Raw genomic sequence first — 18,587 nt, forward strand, 5'->3', positions numbered from 1 at the left:
GGGTCGAGTAGGTGGGATGAAACAGAAATATGATTTTAAAAGCGATTATTATGAGACTCAGTGCTAGTGCGCCACCTGCTGACGATGGTAACTAAAGGGAAATGTGCTTTATTCTCTGTTTAAAATACAATATTATATATTCTGCCTTCTCTATATATATATATTAAAAAAGATAGATATTTTTGCTATTATGCTATTATTTTTGTAACTTTTTATTCATCAAAGAATAAAAAAAAAGTATCATAGGTTATAAAAAATATCAAGCAGCACAACTGTTTAGAAACTGTTCAGTGGCGGATTTAGCAAATCGGGGGCCCAAGGCAAGGTAGAGCTATGGGCCCCCTCCCCATCCAATCTTTAAAAGAGAGCGAAAAAAATATGTATGGACTGAATGGTGGATAGGCAGGTAAAGCTAATCTACGGGGATGTAAAGGTTAGAGAGGAGAAAAAACGTCCCCTTTAAACCCTGCATACACTTCTTTACTCCTAAACAGAAACATGTTACAATGTTTAGCCTACATGGTACAATTTCTGGTAAGCTATGTTTTTTTTTTTTTTGCTTGACAAATTTCACCATTTCGATTCAATTCTTGTGATTTGATTCAATATTGACTTATTTGGATAAATATTAGGTAACGTTTCACAAGATAGGCGTTACTTTTTCTCAAGAAAAAAAAGCCCTATCAGCTGGTATAATTTAAGGTTAAAATAAGTAATATAGTAGCCTACACATATTTAGCCAAATACTCTCTATAATAGCTCTTATTTTTCTAGCCAATTAAATGGCTTTCCTGAGGTAAAGTTATGTGACGATTGCTCTCCAGCTGTTTTACAGCTTTCCACGGTTGAAAAACACTTATTGATCGATATTATGAAAGAGGAATATACATTTCGGTAACTTACTGTATCTTTCAACATTGTTAATTCGTGTTTATTTACTATTAGCTAGAGATGATCAGTTCACGTGCCGCTAAAGGAATCTGTCACGTAACATTAAAACGGCAAAACGGTATTTATTGTTTGTATTTCGTTATAGAATTGACAGAATCTGAGAGCTGAGATTTTTTTAAATATCATGATTCATAAACTGCTCAGTTTTGTCTGTCGATCTCCGTGTCCTCTTTGCTTCACGATTTTTCTGTGCGTTGGACTTGGACGTTGTTGTTCCTGATCTGTATCCCCAACAGTAGCCGTAATAATACTTATCAGCGTCTTTTCACTTTTTTCTTTTATTTGAGCCGCTTGGGTAACTTCGAAACTTTAAATTTTCGCGTTTAGACTCGTCTTGCTCTGTTTGTGTATTTCCCAGTCCTCCTGTTACTGCGTGTTGTTTATCTTTCGCGCCGCGCACCTTTACGGACTTTTTGCTTTCCTCCCGCTTCCTCCTTTTTTCAGCACCGCTTGGGTAGCTAGCTTCGCTTCATTTTTACTCTGTCTCTGTCACTCTGTACACTCTTGTCTGTCAATCACTTCTTTTTCTCCGTCAGTTTTTTGGCACAGCCTTGTCACTTTCGCAGATGCGCAGTAAGTGAGATAATGGAATAATCCAATGTAGTGAGGCGGGGGGGCCCCCTCCTGTCTGCGACACTAATGATTTGATGCCATTTTTCGCAAATGGAGTTTTAGAAATATATAATTAAAAAAAAAAAACTTAGACATAAGTTAATAGGGCATTTTGGGGGCCCCTAGGTAGCTCGGGGCCCAAGGCAATTGCCGACCTTTGCCTAATGGTAAAGTCCGCCCCTGAAACTGTTAGAACTAACCTTGATAATAAATCATCACATTAGAATGATTTGTGAAAGATCTTGTGACATTGAAGACTGGAGTAATGGCTAATGAAAATTCAGCTTTGCATCACAGACATAAATGATATTTTTATGTATATTCAAATATAAAGCCATTATTTTAAATAAATAATTTTTTATCTTTTTGAATATTTTTTATCAAATAAATGCAAGCTTGATAAGCATAAGAGACTTCTATCAAAAACATTAAAAATAGTATTGTCCCAAACTGTCCCAAACTACTATTTTTACTATAACTTTACTATAATGTTTACGAAACATTATATCTTATGCTTATCAAGCCTGCATTAATTTTCTGTATGTATATATATATATATATATATATATATATATATATATTCTGTATATATATATCCTGGAAAAAGTATCACAGGTTACAAAAAAAATTATAAAAAATTTAAGCAGCACAAATGTTTCCAACATTGATAATAACTATCAAATCATATTAGAATGATTTCTGAAGGATAATGTGACACTGAAGACTGGAGTAAGGATGCATAAAATTATGCTACGCATCACAGAAATAATATAGATAAAGTTTGATAGATAGATTGATAGATAGACAGATTAGACAGACAGACAGACAGACAGACAGACAGACAGACAGACAGACAGACAGACAGACAGACAGACAGACAGACAGACAGACAGATAGATAGATAGATAGATAGATAGATAGATAGATAGATAGATACATAGATAGATAGATAGATAGATAGATAGATAGATAAATAGATAGATAGATAGATAGATAGATAGATAGATAGATAGATAGATAGATAGATAGATAGATAGATAGATAGATAGATAGATAGATAGATAGATAGATAGATAGATAGATAGATAGATAGATAGATAATATTAATCAATTAATTATAATTAGATAATAATATTTTTTTAATATAATATTTTTCATATTTATAATATTATATTAATATTTTTTTATAATATTAAATATTTAATAATATTTTTCTGTTTATGTTTTGTAACATAAACAGGCTTTATGTGTCATTCAGCATTACAGATCTCATAAAATCAGTATAAATCAATCAGTACAATCTCAAAACACACTTGTTCATCTACGTATGTGTTTTGGAAAATGACAATTGCCTTTCGCTGAAAGATATGTCTGTCATCATGTTCTCAAGGCTAATGATTTCATTTGTTCCGTAGGTGTGTTGACTAATGAAAGACAGCTTATGAATTACAGCAGAACCATTTACTGTAGACCAGGCACTGAAAGGTATTCAGATTGGACTGTGTAAATAATTGCAATGATTCGAATTAGGCTCTTAATGAAAGTAACAAGCAACCAATGTTTTTTTTTTTTTTTTTTTTTTTTTTTCATTATTTATTTGATCATTATCAAAATCTGTGAGTACCTTACATACTACAATACATTGTGTGTCAATAAAAATATATTATCTTTTTTTCCCATTATTCGATAACTGTGCAATAACGATTCAACAATCTGTACAACAAAATGCAGTCAGCTACTTCAGTTCCCAGAAAAATTAAAACAGAAGACAAAAGGAGTTAATGATGGAATTCAAATGAATAGAATGAACATCGTTTTTTTTTTTTTTTTTTTGCACTGTGATTGACTAACTGCAAATCATGATGTTTGTTTGATCAAGACTTAAAGTCCCGTTCACACTAAGAACGATAACTATAAAGATAACGACAATGATAACTTTATTAGCGTCCACACCAGCAAACGATAGTGGTCTGTTTATTCTATGCGCGCGCTGTTCTGTCGTCTGTCACTTTAAATGCTTGAGCTCTTTAAAGCAACACTAAGGAACTTTTCCTCTTCGGTCGCCCTACAGGTTGGAAGCGGAATTGTTCATTACCGCTCGCCGCCCGCAGCCAACTGTCGCACGCACACTCGCTGTTTATCTAGCACCAGCTTTGGAATGAACGATGTCCACAGACAAGGTAGAGTATGTTGCATGATTTCATGAAAGTATGATGTATTGCGACATCAGAAACGAAGGAAAACTAAATAATGACTATTGTAACGCTTGACGTAAAGCAAGTCAAATTTGTAGTTTTCTTATGTCTCGTTCGAACTACAGAAACGCGACCCGGTTTGGCAAAATTGCATGGTGTGGTTATAGCAGATATAGGGCCGAAAAGCGAATCCAGAAGTGCCTTTCACCCCGTTACGACTTGATGAACCACTGATACAATTTTGGAAACATTATTTTAAGATAAAAAATGTTCCTTAGTGTTGCTTTCAAGCCGGATGGATTCTGATTGGATGTCAATGTTTTTATCGTTCATCAGCTGGAAAAGAAATTCAAAAAGTGATCCCAACAATATCGTTTCACTGTGCCGTCCCATCACCATTTTTGTTGCGATGTGGATTGTGGACTGCTGTTCTTTTATATTTATAATGATTTTTATAACTAACTGTATCTTTATCGTTAAGCCCTATTAATACCAAGACGATAACCATAAAGATGACGATATAGTTCTAAAAGTCGTTCTCAGTATTAAAGAATAGCAGAGTTCACACCAACGCTATAATGATAGCAGCAGAGAAAAGGTTGGAATCACTTTCAGAACGATTTTATCCAGCTGATAAACGATAAAAACACTGACAGCCAATCAGAATCCATCCTGCTGTAACAAGCTCGAATATTTAAAGTGACAGAACTATCTTTATCGTTATCTTTACAGTTTTCATCCTCGGTGTGAACGGGCCTTTATAGTTATCGTCATTGGTGTGAATTGCCCTCAATTGCATTAATGTATGTTCAATTGAATATGGTTTTAGATAGGCCTATGGATTAAAATAGTTTATATAGTCAGAAACCATGTTTAATCTAGCTTGGATGGAGCCCACCACTGATTTTTCACTGAGCAGGAGACTTACCCATACAAAAGAGTTTGAAACAGCACTGCCTCAACACTTTCAACCCTGTCCTAAAGCTTAAGATAATGTTGCATGCTGGATTTGTTACACAATAAACGTGAACCAGTTTAAACATTTGGAGGCAATTGCATTAAGCGTTTACATACACTTGATAATGATTGCAAAGGCTGCGGCGGTGTTTATAATATGATGTGGTGGTCAGCTAAGCCAGCAGGTAAATGACAACTGTGATGATCGTTTAAAAAAAAAAAAAAACATTGATGTTTTTTTAACCATGTCTTAGATCCAGATCCTCAGGATATGTAGTGTTCATAGCAAATCTGAAACCAAAATGGAGGTAAATTTTACAAAGACATTGGGTAAGTAAGCTAAGATAACGTCAATAGTGTTGGTGGATTCATCACAAATACACACATGTGAGTGATCATACTGTGACAAACCCATCTGTGTCCAACATCTGTAAGAGTAGTTACTATGGGAAACATGGGCACCATTGTAATAAGGTGAGGAGTGCACATGCTTGGTGGATGATGTGAAGGAAGAATTTGTAAGTATATATTTGTGTGTGAAGAGGGGCAGTAGTTTTGTAAATAGTGTACAGTGACAGTACAGACAGAATGTATATTGCATTGATTAGTGGTTGAGCCTGTAGTGTCAGTGAAATAGAATCTGCCAGGAAGAATTGGTGGAAGCTCTTAAACTGGTGCCACATAGTTGCCAGGGAATGTTCCAAAAGCTTTGGTCCTTCCAGACGTACCTGACAGGAAGAGAAATTAAATGTCATTTAAGCAAGAAAACAGATGGCACAAATAACTACCGCAATGCTAATACATACAAAAAAAAAACATCTGTTGATTATGAGATGCACCGATGGTGGAAGTTACTGTAACGTCACAATCGGCCAATAGAGGGCAGTACAGGGAAAGTCTTTAAAAGATACATATTTTAGTTTTGTTACATGCTGTTTATGAGTAGAACTGTATATTCCGCTGTGTTATTATCTGCAACAATTTATATACACTACAATTCAAACGTTTGGGTTCAGATTTTTTGTTGTTGAAAGAAATTAAAACTTTTATTTATCAAGGAAGCGGTAAACTAAACAAAAGTGACAGTAAAGACATTTATAGGGCCCTATTTTAATGATCTAAGCGCATTGCGCACTAAGCGTACGGTACAAGTTCACTTATGGCGTGTCTGAATCCACTTAATCCGCTAGTTTAAAGACGGGAAAAATGGTTGGCGCGCCCGGCGCATGATCTAAAAGGGTTGTCCCTATTCTCTTAATGAGTAATGGGTGTGTTTTGGGCTTTACGTGCAATAAACCAATCAGAGTCTCATCTCCCATTCCCTTTAAATGCCAGTTGCGCTGGTGCCATGGATTCGCTATTTACATGGCGGAATTTGATAGTGGAAAGACCGAATGAGTCTCCAGAGCGCAAACGGATCTGCTCGTGCGCGAGGTTAAAGCACAAGCAGACCATCTACGGGACAAGCCGGATTCCACCGTATCTTTATGTACACAATAATAATCTTTTACATTGTAATCCTTTTATTTTTAATATTTTGCTAGTTTGTGTGCTGCTGCATGCCCTGTGTCTGTAATAAGCAGAGTGTGGTGGATTTTTAATAGATAAAATAGTAAACTGTATATCAAACTAACCATGTCTCTAACATCTAACCTATAATTCCTTTTTCAGGCCTAACATGATAACACTTTGAAACACAATGTACTAAAACGTTGTGTCCTGTGTTTTTGAATGCTGCATGTTGTGTTGCCATACCCCTTTTACTTTGGTTGTGTGAGTGTATAAATAACACATTTGGGAACTGAAACTAGACAGATAACTAAATTTGAACCTTGTGATTAACAATGAAGTAATCATTAACACAAAGTTTGCTTTACCTAGTCACAGAAGGGTTTGCATGTGAAGAACCAGTCAAATTCATATCATTTTGCCACACCTCCCTATTCTATAAAAACTGTTGTATTCGAGTTAACTGGTGGGATTCTCAGTGGAATTTGTCAGAGATCCTCCGGCCTTACTTCATCTTGGGGGAAATTCTCTGAGAACTGCTCGAGAGATGCTCCGGCCGTGATTAAAGCATTTAAAGGACATTTGCTAAGGTCTGTTTGTCGATTATTCCTGCGCAGGAAGTAAGCTAGTTACAGGAACAGGTATTAGCACCCAGCCGACGTCGATGTGTAGACGCGTTAGGGTACAGGATTAGACTCAGCCGACATCGATGTGTAGATGCGCTAGAGTATAAATATTATAGGCCCAGGTAGACTTAGGTCAGATGAGATAGGACTTAGTTAGGTTAAGGGAAAAATCTACGACAAGAGTGTACGCACGTTGTGGACCTGCCTATATAGGCGCATATTACTAACGCGCTCTTTAAATAAAAAAAAATATTGAACCATTGTCTTTAGACCAGGTCTGTGTTGGTCAATGGCACAGTTTAATTCAGTTGCCTCAAAATAACAACGCACCAACAATGCGCCTGAACACACCTTGTTTTCAGACCAGCACGCCCATGGGAGCACAAATGCATTTGCTATTTAAACAACATGGCGCAGGACATTAAAATGATAACTGCGTCGGGCTGAAACTAGCAAAAAACACTTGTGTCGTGCTTGACGCTGCATTGCGCCAAGTGTGTGATAGGGCCCATAATGTTACAAAAAAAAATTATATTTCAAATAAATGCTGTTCTTTTGAACTTTCTATTCATCAAAGAATCCTGAAAAAATGTATCATGGTTCAATGAGCATATTAAGCAGCACAACTGCTCAGCATTGATAATTATAAGAAATGCACCAAATCAGCATACTAAAATGATTTAAGAAGATCATGTAACTTTTAATAAAATAAAAGCTGCCTTAGTGAGCATAAGAGAGTCAGCGAAAACATTACAAAATCTTACTGACCCCAAACTTTTCAACGGTAGTGTTTGTAATAATTCTGGACTGTAAATTCTGACACATTTTTATATTTTTCATAATAAAATTCTATAATACTGTATAATATTCTATTATTGACAATTTCAGATTAAAAAGCACCTACAATTCTCTTCTACTACACAAAAATAATATCAATAGTTTAAAATGCTAAAAGTCAATTTAGGCATTGCAAAATTATGATCAATATATAACTATCAAATATAATTGATCTATAATACAAGCGATAGTTGATATGATACAAATGTATCATGCATTGCTAGAAACTATGATTAGTCTCTTTACCTGTAAAAACAGTGGCCAGAATAAGCTGTAAAGTGGAGCAGACTTTATGCTAATAGTGCAAGTGGAGTTTTCTTAAAGGGTGATTACCTACAAACCAGCCGTCATCACACTTCTCTATGACCTGAACCAGGTCTCCTTCTCTCAACTCCAGCTCGTCTTTATTCTGGGGGTTATAGTTGTAAACCGCTTTATACCTGAATGCAAAGAGAAAGAGTGAATGAAAAAGAATGATGTCAGTACAATATAGCTGGATTTGTGTACAGTTTTTTGCACATATTTGAAGGAACAGTTCGCCCAGAAATTAACATCCTGTCATGTTTTACTCAGCAAACTATGACTTTCTTTCACAACGTTGGTGAGTAAATAACAAGGAAATTGACTTAATTCTCCCTTTAATCAATCATAAAATGAATAAATGTAAATCATACATCTATGTCTGCTTGAATTAGGTCAGAAGTAGTGAATAATGTACTCACAGTTGTTGTGAATGACCCTTGTTCACAGTAGACCGTGATGTGGAGGGAATCTTAACCTGTGCGTTGGGCTGTGGATATTGTGTTCTGGTCCCATCCTAAAAATGATTGTTAACATTTAGTTTTGTTTTACTATAAAATATCTGTTTTCTATTTTAATATATTCTAAAAACATATTGATTCCTGTGATAGAAAAGCTGAATTTTCAACTCTTCAGTGTCACATGATCCTTTCTTCTAATATGCTGATGTGGTGCTTAAGAAACATTTCTTCTTATTATACAGCCTGTAATTGGTAAAGTTATGCAGCACGCACAGCGATAACGCCGAGTTAACAAACAAAGTCTTTATTCCAAGTAATAAATACGCAGGAGATATCCAGAGAAACACAGGTAAAAACACAAACAACATAAACTGAAACGAGAACCGACAAGGGACTGAACAAAACAGGGGGCTTACATACAAGACGAACAATAACTGACAGGTGATAATTATACGTAATCATAGAAACAAACGAGGAGATAATCAATAAATTGAATGGAGCAGAGAAACACAAACTAAAAACAGAATAAAAAAAAATCTAAACCGTGAGAAAGTTTAAAAAGTTTAATGACAAAAAGAAGTAGGCTATCCAAAATCTTTTAAAGCAAGCTTTTAATGTTGTTTAAATGTCTATGTGGTGTTTTTAATATGCTTTAAGACAAACCATGTGCAAATTCATAAGTCTACACCATTGCTGAATATTTTCTCCTTAAAACTGCAGTGAACCAAAGACAGTCTCAAAAACGCGGTTTGAAATCGCTGGTGTTTCTGACGTCACAAACGACCTTGTAGCCAATCACGTCAACGTGTGATCGTCAACGAGTGGATCTCTGAGCTGGCGTGAGTGAGTGAGTGGAGGCGGGGCTAATTTGCATATTCATATAATGAGGCAAGGGTGTAGAGTTACATTTAAGCTATTTTAAGGCATGAATAAATTTTTTTCAAGGAAAAAACCTTAAATGTGTCATTTTGGTGATCAAAGATGAGTTTTAAGAGGTACAATAATTGACTACAGAGGGACTTAAAGGGAAAAATAAGCTTAAATACCCATTTAATGGCAAAGAACTTTACATAAACCCAAGTTTATAAATAAGATTTTTTTTCCTGTCACTTTTTGGATGTAGTAAAATACCCAGAGATGTAGCAGCAAATTTCTGGGACATGATTGCGTTTTATTCTGTCACTGGCCATAATTCTAAACCATGAGATCAGGATTAGGCATAAAATAATGTCATAGCCTAAATGTGAAAATCGGCTGAGAACTGAACAAACAGATGTGACCTGTCTCAGTGGAAGACAGGAATCATGTTTTTGTAATTAAGGGATAATACAAGAGTCCTTCACCTTACGAATTGTTGTCGAAAGCAAAAATTATATGAAATGCACATCATATTTTGCTCAAAAGTGTGACATTCTAGAGCAAAGCAGTGAGTTATTGCTGAGAAACACTGTAAATCAACACCCAAACAAACCATTTTGTGACTATTTGCTAGATGTCTGTTCTGTGTGTGCTGAAAAAAAACAACGTATCTGCTCATGATGGAGAGAAAGTGAGAGAGCGGGATATTTGTGGAAAGAGAGATGGCTGAGATATTACCAAAGAAGACAATGTCAGAGGAATATAATTGGGAAAGGAAGGGTTACGATATTGGAAAAGCTTTCCAGCGCTGGAGCGACATTAGAGAGCAGAAAGGTTGCTTGTTTTTGCTCAATACTAGAGTAACATTGGCTGTTTCTAATTATGCGTTCTCATACTATGTCATCATCATTGATATCGAGGATGCATCGAATACAGACTTGAGAGAATCGAACCATTAGAAAGCCTGCTAATATGAAAGAACTGTTTTATTAGGTTATGAAGCTTGTTTGTGATGTTATGTTGTATTTATTGTGCATTAGCTGCATTATTGGTCAGTTGAGCAGCAAGATCGCAGCACATCTCAATTCTCACAAAGATGCATTCTGTGTCCTCACGTCCTCCCGAGTTCGTTCTTTCAAGGTTAACACAAGTCCGTTCTTTGCTTTCTTGGAATTGAGAAACAGCTATTGGTTATTTTGCTGTTTCACAGAACCAAGTTATGCTTTTGTTGTTGTTGAATCACATCATATTTGCGTGAGATGTCTGATGTTAGTCGTTGCTGGTGTTGCATGGTGTGTTTGTTATTCTGGGTGTGGAGAAATGAAGGGAGGGGTTTGTTTGGGTGTCAGTTTCATATATCAACAGTGTTTCTCAGAAAACGCTTACTGCACCTTTAATATTTTTTATTGGATTAATAACTTTTTTAGGATTTTTTGATGTAACATAAGTGTCTTTACAGACACTTTTGATAAATTTCATGCATACTTGCTGAATAAAATATTAATTTCTTCAAAAAATCGTACTGACCCCAAACTTTTGAACAGTAGTGTACCAATGTATTGTACATTGGCCACATTATTTACCACAATACTAAGTATTTACTAAAAAATCATCAGTAACACTTCACAATAAGGTTAATTAGTTAACATTAGTTAATGTATTATCTAACATGAACTAACAAAATGAGCAAAACATTTGTTACTGTATTAGTTAATCTTCTTAGTTAATAAAAATACAGCTGTTCATGTTAGTTCACAGAGCATTAACTAATGTTAACAAATACAACATTTGATTGTAATAATGTAATAGTAAATGTTGAAATTAATATTAACTTAGATTAATAAATGCTGTAGAAGTATTGTTCATTCTTAGTTCATGTTAACTAAGGTAGTTAACTACTGTTAACTAATGAACCTTATTGTAAAGTGTTACCAAAACATCTGCCTGGCTGATACAGAAGTTCATACATGTAAATTTACAGTATAGTATTGTTTCTCTGCACAAACCTGTGTGATGTACGAAGGGTGCGCTGGCATTGCGCCGGTGTTCGCTGGCAGTCCCGGGCCCTGCGGAGATGTCAGCACATGATTGGAGGGTGACACAGGTGATCTGGTGTCCTTTTCCAGTGGGTTGTGAGGGTGCAGCGATCCCGTCCAGTTGTTGCTGGGTGGGGTGGATGAAGTGGGGCCAGGCGAGAACAAAAAGTGGTTTGATGGTTTTGGAGAGATGGGCTGTGCATGTGACAGAGGAGAGCGTGATTGGCTGGAGTGTTTGTGAGGTGAAAGCTGGGGTTCGGGGGAGCGTGACAGAGGAGACAGGGGGGAGTGCTGTGGCCGGCCAGGACTGAGGGGCTCTGGGGTAGGAGTGGGAGAAGATGGAAACTCATCACTGCTTTTAGTGCGGGGCATTTTGTTGACCTGGACGTAGCTGATGGGGAAGATTCCACTTCGGGTGGTTCCGGCGATACGACCCTCCAGCCAGTGATCATCAACACGCCTGACGATTGAGATAATCTCACCCTGAGACAGAGACACCGAACAGAAGATGTTTGGATGTGAAATATCATCGCTTATTACACGGTTCTTTGGAATTCTTGACTGTGATTGGTCATTTGCAGGCTTCTGTGGTTGGATATTTGTGTATAATGGTGAAACTGTACAATTTACTATAATTGACTATAATTGTTCCAAGCAACCATTTTCTCTAAATAGCTGTGCTAGTTACGGCTGGAAGTCGATCACAAAGACTTGATTTACATGTCTGAACATGACATGATTAAGATTCATTACCCCAGTTACCAAACTTAAGCCTTAAAGCAGTGGTTCTCAGCCTTCTTGACTCCAAGGCTCCCCAAGCTGTTCATGATTTACTGGAAAGGGATTTTAATATTTAAATTTGATTGATGTTTTATATGTATTAGGCTAATAATCAGGCTATTTCATATATTCAGTTTTTGAAGAATCCTGGTTCTTCAAAGAAAAAACACTGGTTGAGGGTGTTAAGAAAGAAATATTTTATTTTTTTAATGTTCATTTTTGTCATCTTGAGGTCACCTTCGAATGTTGCTGAGACCCCTAGTGGGCCCCGGACCCCTGTTTGTCCCTCTGGTGCTTTTCGGTCATTTTTGATCAAATTATTATTTTTTTTTTTTACTTCATCAGAATGGTATGAAACTTTGTATAGGTTTTGGCACATGCTATGTGAACACACAAAAAACTCATGGACATGATTCAAAAAGGTTAAATGCTCCTGAAAAAAAATAGTCACACCTACTCCTTACAGTCAAAAATGGAAAAGAATGGGATACGAATTTCATCTAGTTTTGGTACTGCGCCCAACAAATTCTTACTGAAAGCAATTTTTTTTGAGATATCAACTTCAAATTTGGAATTATGGCTTTTATTTTCAGTGCAGATTTAGAGTAAAATGTGTTTTTGAACATATATATTCATATTATATTCATATATATTATATTTCATATAAAAATTGAAAATAGTATTTTTGTGCATTTTTATATTTTTATAATAAACATAAAATTCTAACTTTTCTTAAGTTCACGTAATTAAACTTTTTTCACCAGCAATAATTTGTCAAGTGTCTTCTTTAAAAAGAGATCAAACTCAAGTCTGTGCTCTAAAGCGTTCAAGATTTACGACAATTTAAGTTGGAAATAAAATTTTCAGGACTATGCTCGAAAAGTGAATATATAGATTATAAATACAGCGTAAATATAATTTAGTACCACAAAATCCCCCAAAAATACAAAATATTAAAATACAAAATATTATCGAACTAAAATATACTAAAATATAGTAGATTCATTTCATTGAAAAAAAAAATTCTGTCATTTTTGACTGACATGTGAAGAGCACCAGAGGGTTAAGAACCACTCCCTTAAAGGGATATTCACTGTAATGAAAATTGTCACCATTTACTCACCCTCATGTCTCCAAACCTGTACGGGCACTCGGGCAGGGCGAACTATCCCTTTAACATCTAGCAATGGTGATTTTGATTCATTACAGTGATTCAAGTTGATTACATTTGTTTTAAATACAGATTTGTTCATGATTGAAATACCATAAATGGATGGTAGCTACACACTTATTATTACTTGAGTGATTAACACAACTTGTGAAGTAAGTGAACACAAGAGCATGATTAAAGGCAATGAAACGTCACAAACTGTTTATACATTTCAAACCAGCTGCAAATGGTATTAATAAGGTTTCCACGGCTCATTTAAGAACTGAGAAAATTAGTCTGTAGTAAAATATTTGATGATAATGAACTGTACATGATAAATTAGTTGTAGTGTATGGTAGAGTGTGTGATATGTATGGCACCTTTCTGAAGGACAGTTCCACAGGCAGGTCGGCATTGAAGTTGAACAGGGCAACAGCCTCTCCATACTCCAACACCTGGATGGTAGGAGACTTTATTGGAGTGGGCTTCTCCGTTGGAGGAATAATCTGGAAAGAAAAGATAGGAAGGGATGTTAATGACAAAAGACGACGAGACGCAGTGTTTCATTTGCATACTCATGGACACTGATTTGACTGCACTGACACAACCGAAAGTGAAGTAAACTTGAACTGAATCGAGCTGGATGATGACATCACTGTTTTCTACAGAGCTGCTTTATAGCTGAATTGAACACACAGTTATTGAACTGAACTGAATCAACTCTGAACTGACTTCATCTGAAAAATGACACTTTTGTCTTTTTTGAGCTGCTTTACATCATTGATCATTATTTTCCTGTTTATCCCATGTAAAGCTGGTTTGAAAGAATCTGTATTGTATAAAGCACTATATAAATAAAGGTGACTTGACTTGACAAACCTCCACATAGCTGGTGGGAAAGATTCCCACTCTCCCATGATGCTCTCCTTCATACCAGTTGGCATCCACCTGTCGGTGAATGTACACAACATCACCTTTTTGTATGGTCAGCTCCCTATGGATGACAGGTCAGAGACAATAATAATGGATTAGGGAAGATAGGGTGTGTGATTATAAATGTGTTAAAAAAGTATTAAATTAATAATACTGAATAACAAATTTAGCATTTGCCTTTTTTTTTTTTACGTCTTCCCCGTAACCTTCTACCCTATCCAGTTCTGCAAATAATTATGAATAATGAAATATGTGTTGTGTCTTTTGTTTCTACTTACTTTGGTGACTGTGCTTGGAAACTAAATTTGGCTCGGGCTGCTTTCATCTGTGTAGAAAAAAAAACAGCCGTTCTTTCTCAAAGTCTGTGTCAAATATGTACTTTCCATCCAAACTTCAAGGAAAAAGATCAAATGCTGTACCTTTCTCTCTTCTTTCTTAGGTGGGAAATCCATGTCTGAGGACGTGCGACCTGTAGAGGGAAGAGAAGAACAGATATCAGCCCATCATATACCAAAATCAATAGCGGATTGTGTCTATTATCCATGTTTGTTTGCAATTATTGGTTGCTTCCTCAACTTTAAGCACTTTTACATCTCAGGGTGAAGAATGTAGTGATCATGTGAAGTATTTGCGGCTGATATGCGCCCTGGATGAGCACTTTTGAGCTCCACAACAGACTTAACTAATAGTCAAAGCGCAATTACATCACGAAAGAGCGGACTCAGGGGAAGATCATGAGGGCTTAGGGTTCCATTTGGGACAGGGCTTTCTTTTTAATCAAAATTAACTTTTTTTTTTGCTCAGGACCATTTCAGTGGGCCTCCAGCTCTGCACACGTTAATGTGTTTAGAGTGGCAGACTCTTTCTGCATTAATCTCCAGGAAAAACAACTGGAAAAATCTAATCTGCAATCAAGACCTGCATCCTGCTCCTTGTTACACATTTCCTGACTTCATTTGTTTTCCTCATTTCACAGAAACGTGTTTACTTTGTATTAATTGTGCAAATTGTGCCTTGGGGAATGAGAGGAGAGGAGAAGATTGGCGAGAAGTTCAAGGAAATAGGAAATAGAGGACAGGAGGGGATAGGAAGATGACTGTATCTTACCATCAGCATGCATGAAGCTTGCTGGTGTGCCCTGCTTTACAGCTGAGCAGGGGATTATGGGATAGCTGGAAAAGAAAAACAAAATTATCATGTGACACATCTATATCATATAAATGAAGAACACTGAAGTCAAAAACAGTGAGGTGAAAGTTCACATCTAATACACTGACATCATTCCTTAAAAACAATTATTAGTTATTAATATGTACTGTAAGAAAAAGAACAAGATCTATTTCACGTCTCAGATGTTTTGCCTGGACAGCAGAGATTAAACGGAGATTAATTAGAGACTTTTCTAGAGTCTCCTCATGTTTTTCCCCCAAAGAAACAAACCATTAATCTCATGTGTGACTTCAGATTAAATCTCAACAATGCCTCAAAATGTGCAACAAATTTGCCATGCAAGACACCAAAATCTGCAATCGAGATGAACATGAACTCCAACATTTGTCATCAAAACTCTCAAGACCAAACAATTTAAGCTATTCACGCTCATTTTACAGCACTATATTCAACAATTTCATATTTATTCCTATTTTAAATGAGTACACTGATACACAAATGAACAACACAGATCTCAGTCTCCTGAGCTTTGAAAAAAAAACCTTCCTCTGAGTTACATAGGAGACTCAAGGAAGACAGGAAGAATTCCATAAAACACAACAGATGGTCTGTCTCAGCTATGAGGACCCAGAATTATGGGAATATTTATGAATATGTGACAGACCTGAGAGATTGAACTAATGGTAGAGGTTTCTGCTGCTCTAAACATCCTTAAAATATAATACGGTGCAAGATAACACTGTATATATAAAATATCTCTTGAATTAACTTGTTTTTATCCCATGTATCCCAAATAGTTTTACTCATTTTTACTTTTCCTCAAGTAAATGTGCCTTTTTAACAATATTTCTACATATTACTGATTTTTTTTTTCTCTTGTGGGGATGAATGTTTGACATTGTCTGTATAATGCGTTCTATAACAAAAAATGATGTTGATGAAATGGCAGCATAACAAAATTTTGAACCCAACAACCAGTTAACAGGTTTTCAGCCCCAGGGTTGATAATCATTCCAGAAAGACGGAAGCTGTAAAACTGTCCTCACTCTGTATCCTTTTTGTAGCATTTATGGCATTTTGAGGAGGAGGGGGGAGGAGGGGGGGAAGTCAGCAGGGGGCTGAAGGGGGCAGAAAACATCAACATGCCACAGAAAAACAGAGGGAGAACTCAAGAATGTGTCAGATCCAGTGAGATATGGGCTCCTGGCGAGCAAATACTGAACCTTAAGGTGTCAGAATGGGCATGAACATCTGAAGTATAGGCCTGGAGGGAGCTAACTTTGCCTTTTATAGCTCTGCTGTGTCAAAGCACATAAAGAGGGGGATAACTGCTTGTGGAGCAGCGATGCGGGCAGAAAAACTGTGTCTAATACAGTTTAAGAACCAATACTGTACTACTTTATTAACAGGATGAACAAGGTCAAGCATGTGAGTAAAGTCTGAGACATCCTCAATGTAATGCCACACACACTTAGACACTCTCACAAATACACAAACACATGAACAGGCACACAAAGAGCTCAGCATGGGGTCGGGTATGTGGGCCGACGGCCAAAGAGTCAACAATTAACCAATCAGACGAGGAGACAGGCCGGGCATGTCATATGACCTTAATAAGAGAGTGAAAACAACAGGGAAATCTGCTGCATTTGTCACACTGTATTATAATTAATTAGACAGACGCATTATCAGATATTATTTCTACAAAACATTCCAAAGACGAAACTTGTAACTGTGGCCTCGTCAAAAGATTAAACTACTTCATTCCACCTGTTCACATAATATTGTAATATAATGGTACAGATACAGAGAAATTATGATGCAGGATAATTATATTATATTATATTATATTATATTATATTATATTATATTATATTATATTATATTATATTATATTATATTATATTATATTATATTATATTATATTATATTATATTATATTATATTATAACTTCAAACATTACTTATATTTCCATGACTTAAAAGCCATTTGTGTCTATATAACATATATAAAACTATACTATTACTATAGATTAAGACTGACCCTATCTCCTAAGAGTTTTTTCTATTTATATTTTCTATTAAAAACAATTTTTAAAAAAAGCTTATTTATGAGGTTTTGTTATATTTTGTTGACTTTTCTGACCAGATTTTCCCCAAAGTATAATTAAGTAAACTCAGAGACTTACCTGTTTTCTTGTCTGTTCTCTTCTGTTCTTGTGGCTGCTGTGTTGGCTTTAGCTCCCTGAAAATAGAAATCACTATTTCATTCACCTCTAAAACACATGAACTCTCCTAAAGACACAATTCAACAGGAGTATTTGGGAGTAGCTCGAAAGCAATCTCAAGAGGCGGTGACCATTCCTGAACAGAGAGCTGCACTGCTCCCCTGGGTCCTATACTCCATATATTTAGGTTGCAATTGTAAATTAGACTGTCTGCTAACTGCTGAGGGGGCCGCTGTGTCTTGATGAAACTGTGTTTGTTTACATGTATTTGTTTACTAATCGTTGCATGCAATCCTAAAATACAGCATATTATAAAAAGGTATTTGCTGTGAGAAACGGACTTCGGGTTCAAGATCAAAATGTCACCGTACCGGTCCGGTCGGGTGGGGATAAACGCTCTCGGGCAAGGGCCGGATTCGAGTTTCAGTTTAAAGCCCGTGCAGACCTCTATTGTAAATCTGAATCAGATGGAACTGGTGATGTGAGGTCATCAGCTAAGATTTCCACAGTTTGTAATTCACAAGCACATGGGGAATCATAAAGCCTTAAACAATTAAAGGTGCAGAATTCGTTGAGCCAAAAGCTCCTTTTAGATTAAAGGAACTGTTCAAATTTTAGCGAATAGCAATTTAAATATCAGTCTGTCTTCACTTAAAATCTATGGTTTTATATTTTGTTATTTATATTGTATGATATAGAGAACTTATGTCTATTAATATTGTGTCTTTGTTATTTTTTTATGCATTTTTATTAGTGCTGGGCAACGATTAATCGTATCCAAAATAAAAGTTTGTGTTTACATAATATACTGTATGTGTGTACTGTGTATAATTATTTTGTTGTATGTGCATGTATATATATTTAAGAAATATATACTGTGTAATAATGTATATTATATATAAATATAAATATTTTATATATAAATAACACATTTTTCTGAAATGTATACATGCATGTGTGTGTATTTATATATACAAAGTACAC

General features: G+C 35.8%; 1 protein-coding gene across 3 annotated transcripts in view; it reads right to left on the bottom strand.

Annotated features, from left to right (window-relative positions):
• Positions 1 to 3,396: 3,396 nt before the first annotated feature.
• The window catches only part of sorbs3 (sorbin and SH3 domain containing 3), a 58,247-nt gene continuing 43,056 nt past the window's right edge, over positions 3,397 to 18,587 (bottom strand). For all 3 annotated transcript variants that reach the window (XM_081349372.1, XM_081349373.1, XM_081349374.1), the window contains exons 12-21: positions 17,565 to 17,620; positions 15,313 to 15,377; positions 14,625 to 14,674; positions 14,484 to 14,530; positions 14,152 to 14,266; positions 13,653 to 13,778; positions 11,313 to 11,825; positions 8,410 to 8,504; positions 8,021 to 8,127; positions 3,397 to 5,443 (exon numbers count right to left, since the gene is read on the bottom strand). In XM_081349372.1, the coding sequence (XP_081205498.1) occupies positions 5,382 to 5,443; positions 8,021 to 8,127; positions 8,410 to 8,504; positions 11,313 to 11,825; positions 13,653 to 13,778; positions 14,152 to 14,266; positions 14,484 to 14,530; positions 14,625 to 14,674; positions 15,313 to 15,377; positions 17,565 to 17,620 (1,236 nt within the window). In that variant the 3' untranslated portion in view covers positions 3,397 to 5,381. The remainder of the gene's footprint in view (positions 5,444 to 8,020; positions 8,128 to 8,409; positions 8,505 to 11,312; positions 11,826 to 13,652; positions 13,779 to 14,151; positions 14,267 to 14,483; positions 14,531 to 14,624; positions 14,675 to 15,312; positions 15,378 to 17,564; positions 17,621 to 18,587) is intronic.

This window comes from Scardinius erythrophthalmus (genome assembly GCF_964197995.2).
Source record: "Scardinius erythrophthalmus genome assembly, chromosome: 20".
NCBI classification, from domain to species: domain Eukaryota; kingdom Metazoa; phylum Chordata; class Actinopteri; order Cypriniformes; family Leuciscidae; genus Scardinius; species Scardinius erythrophthalmus.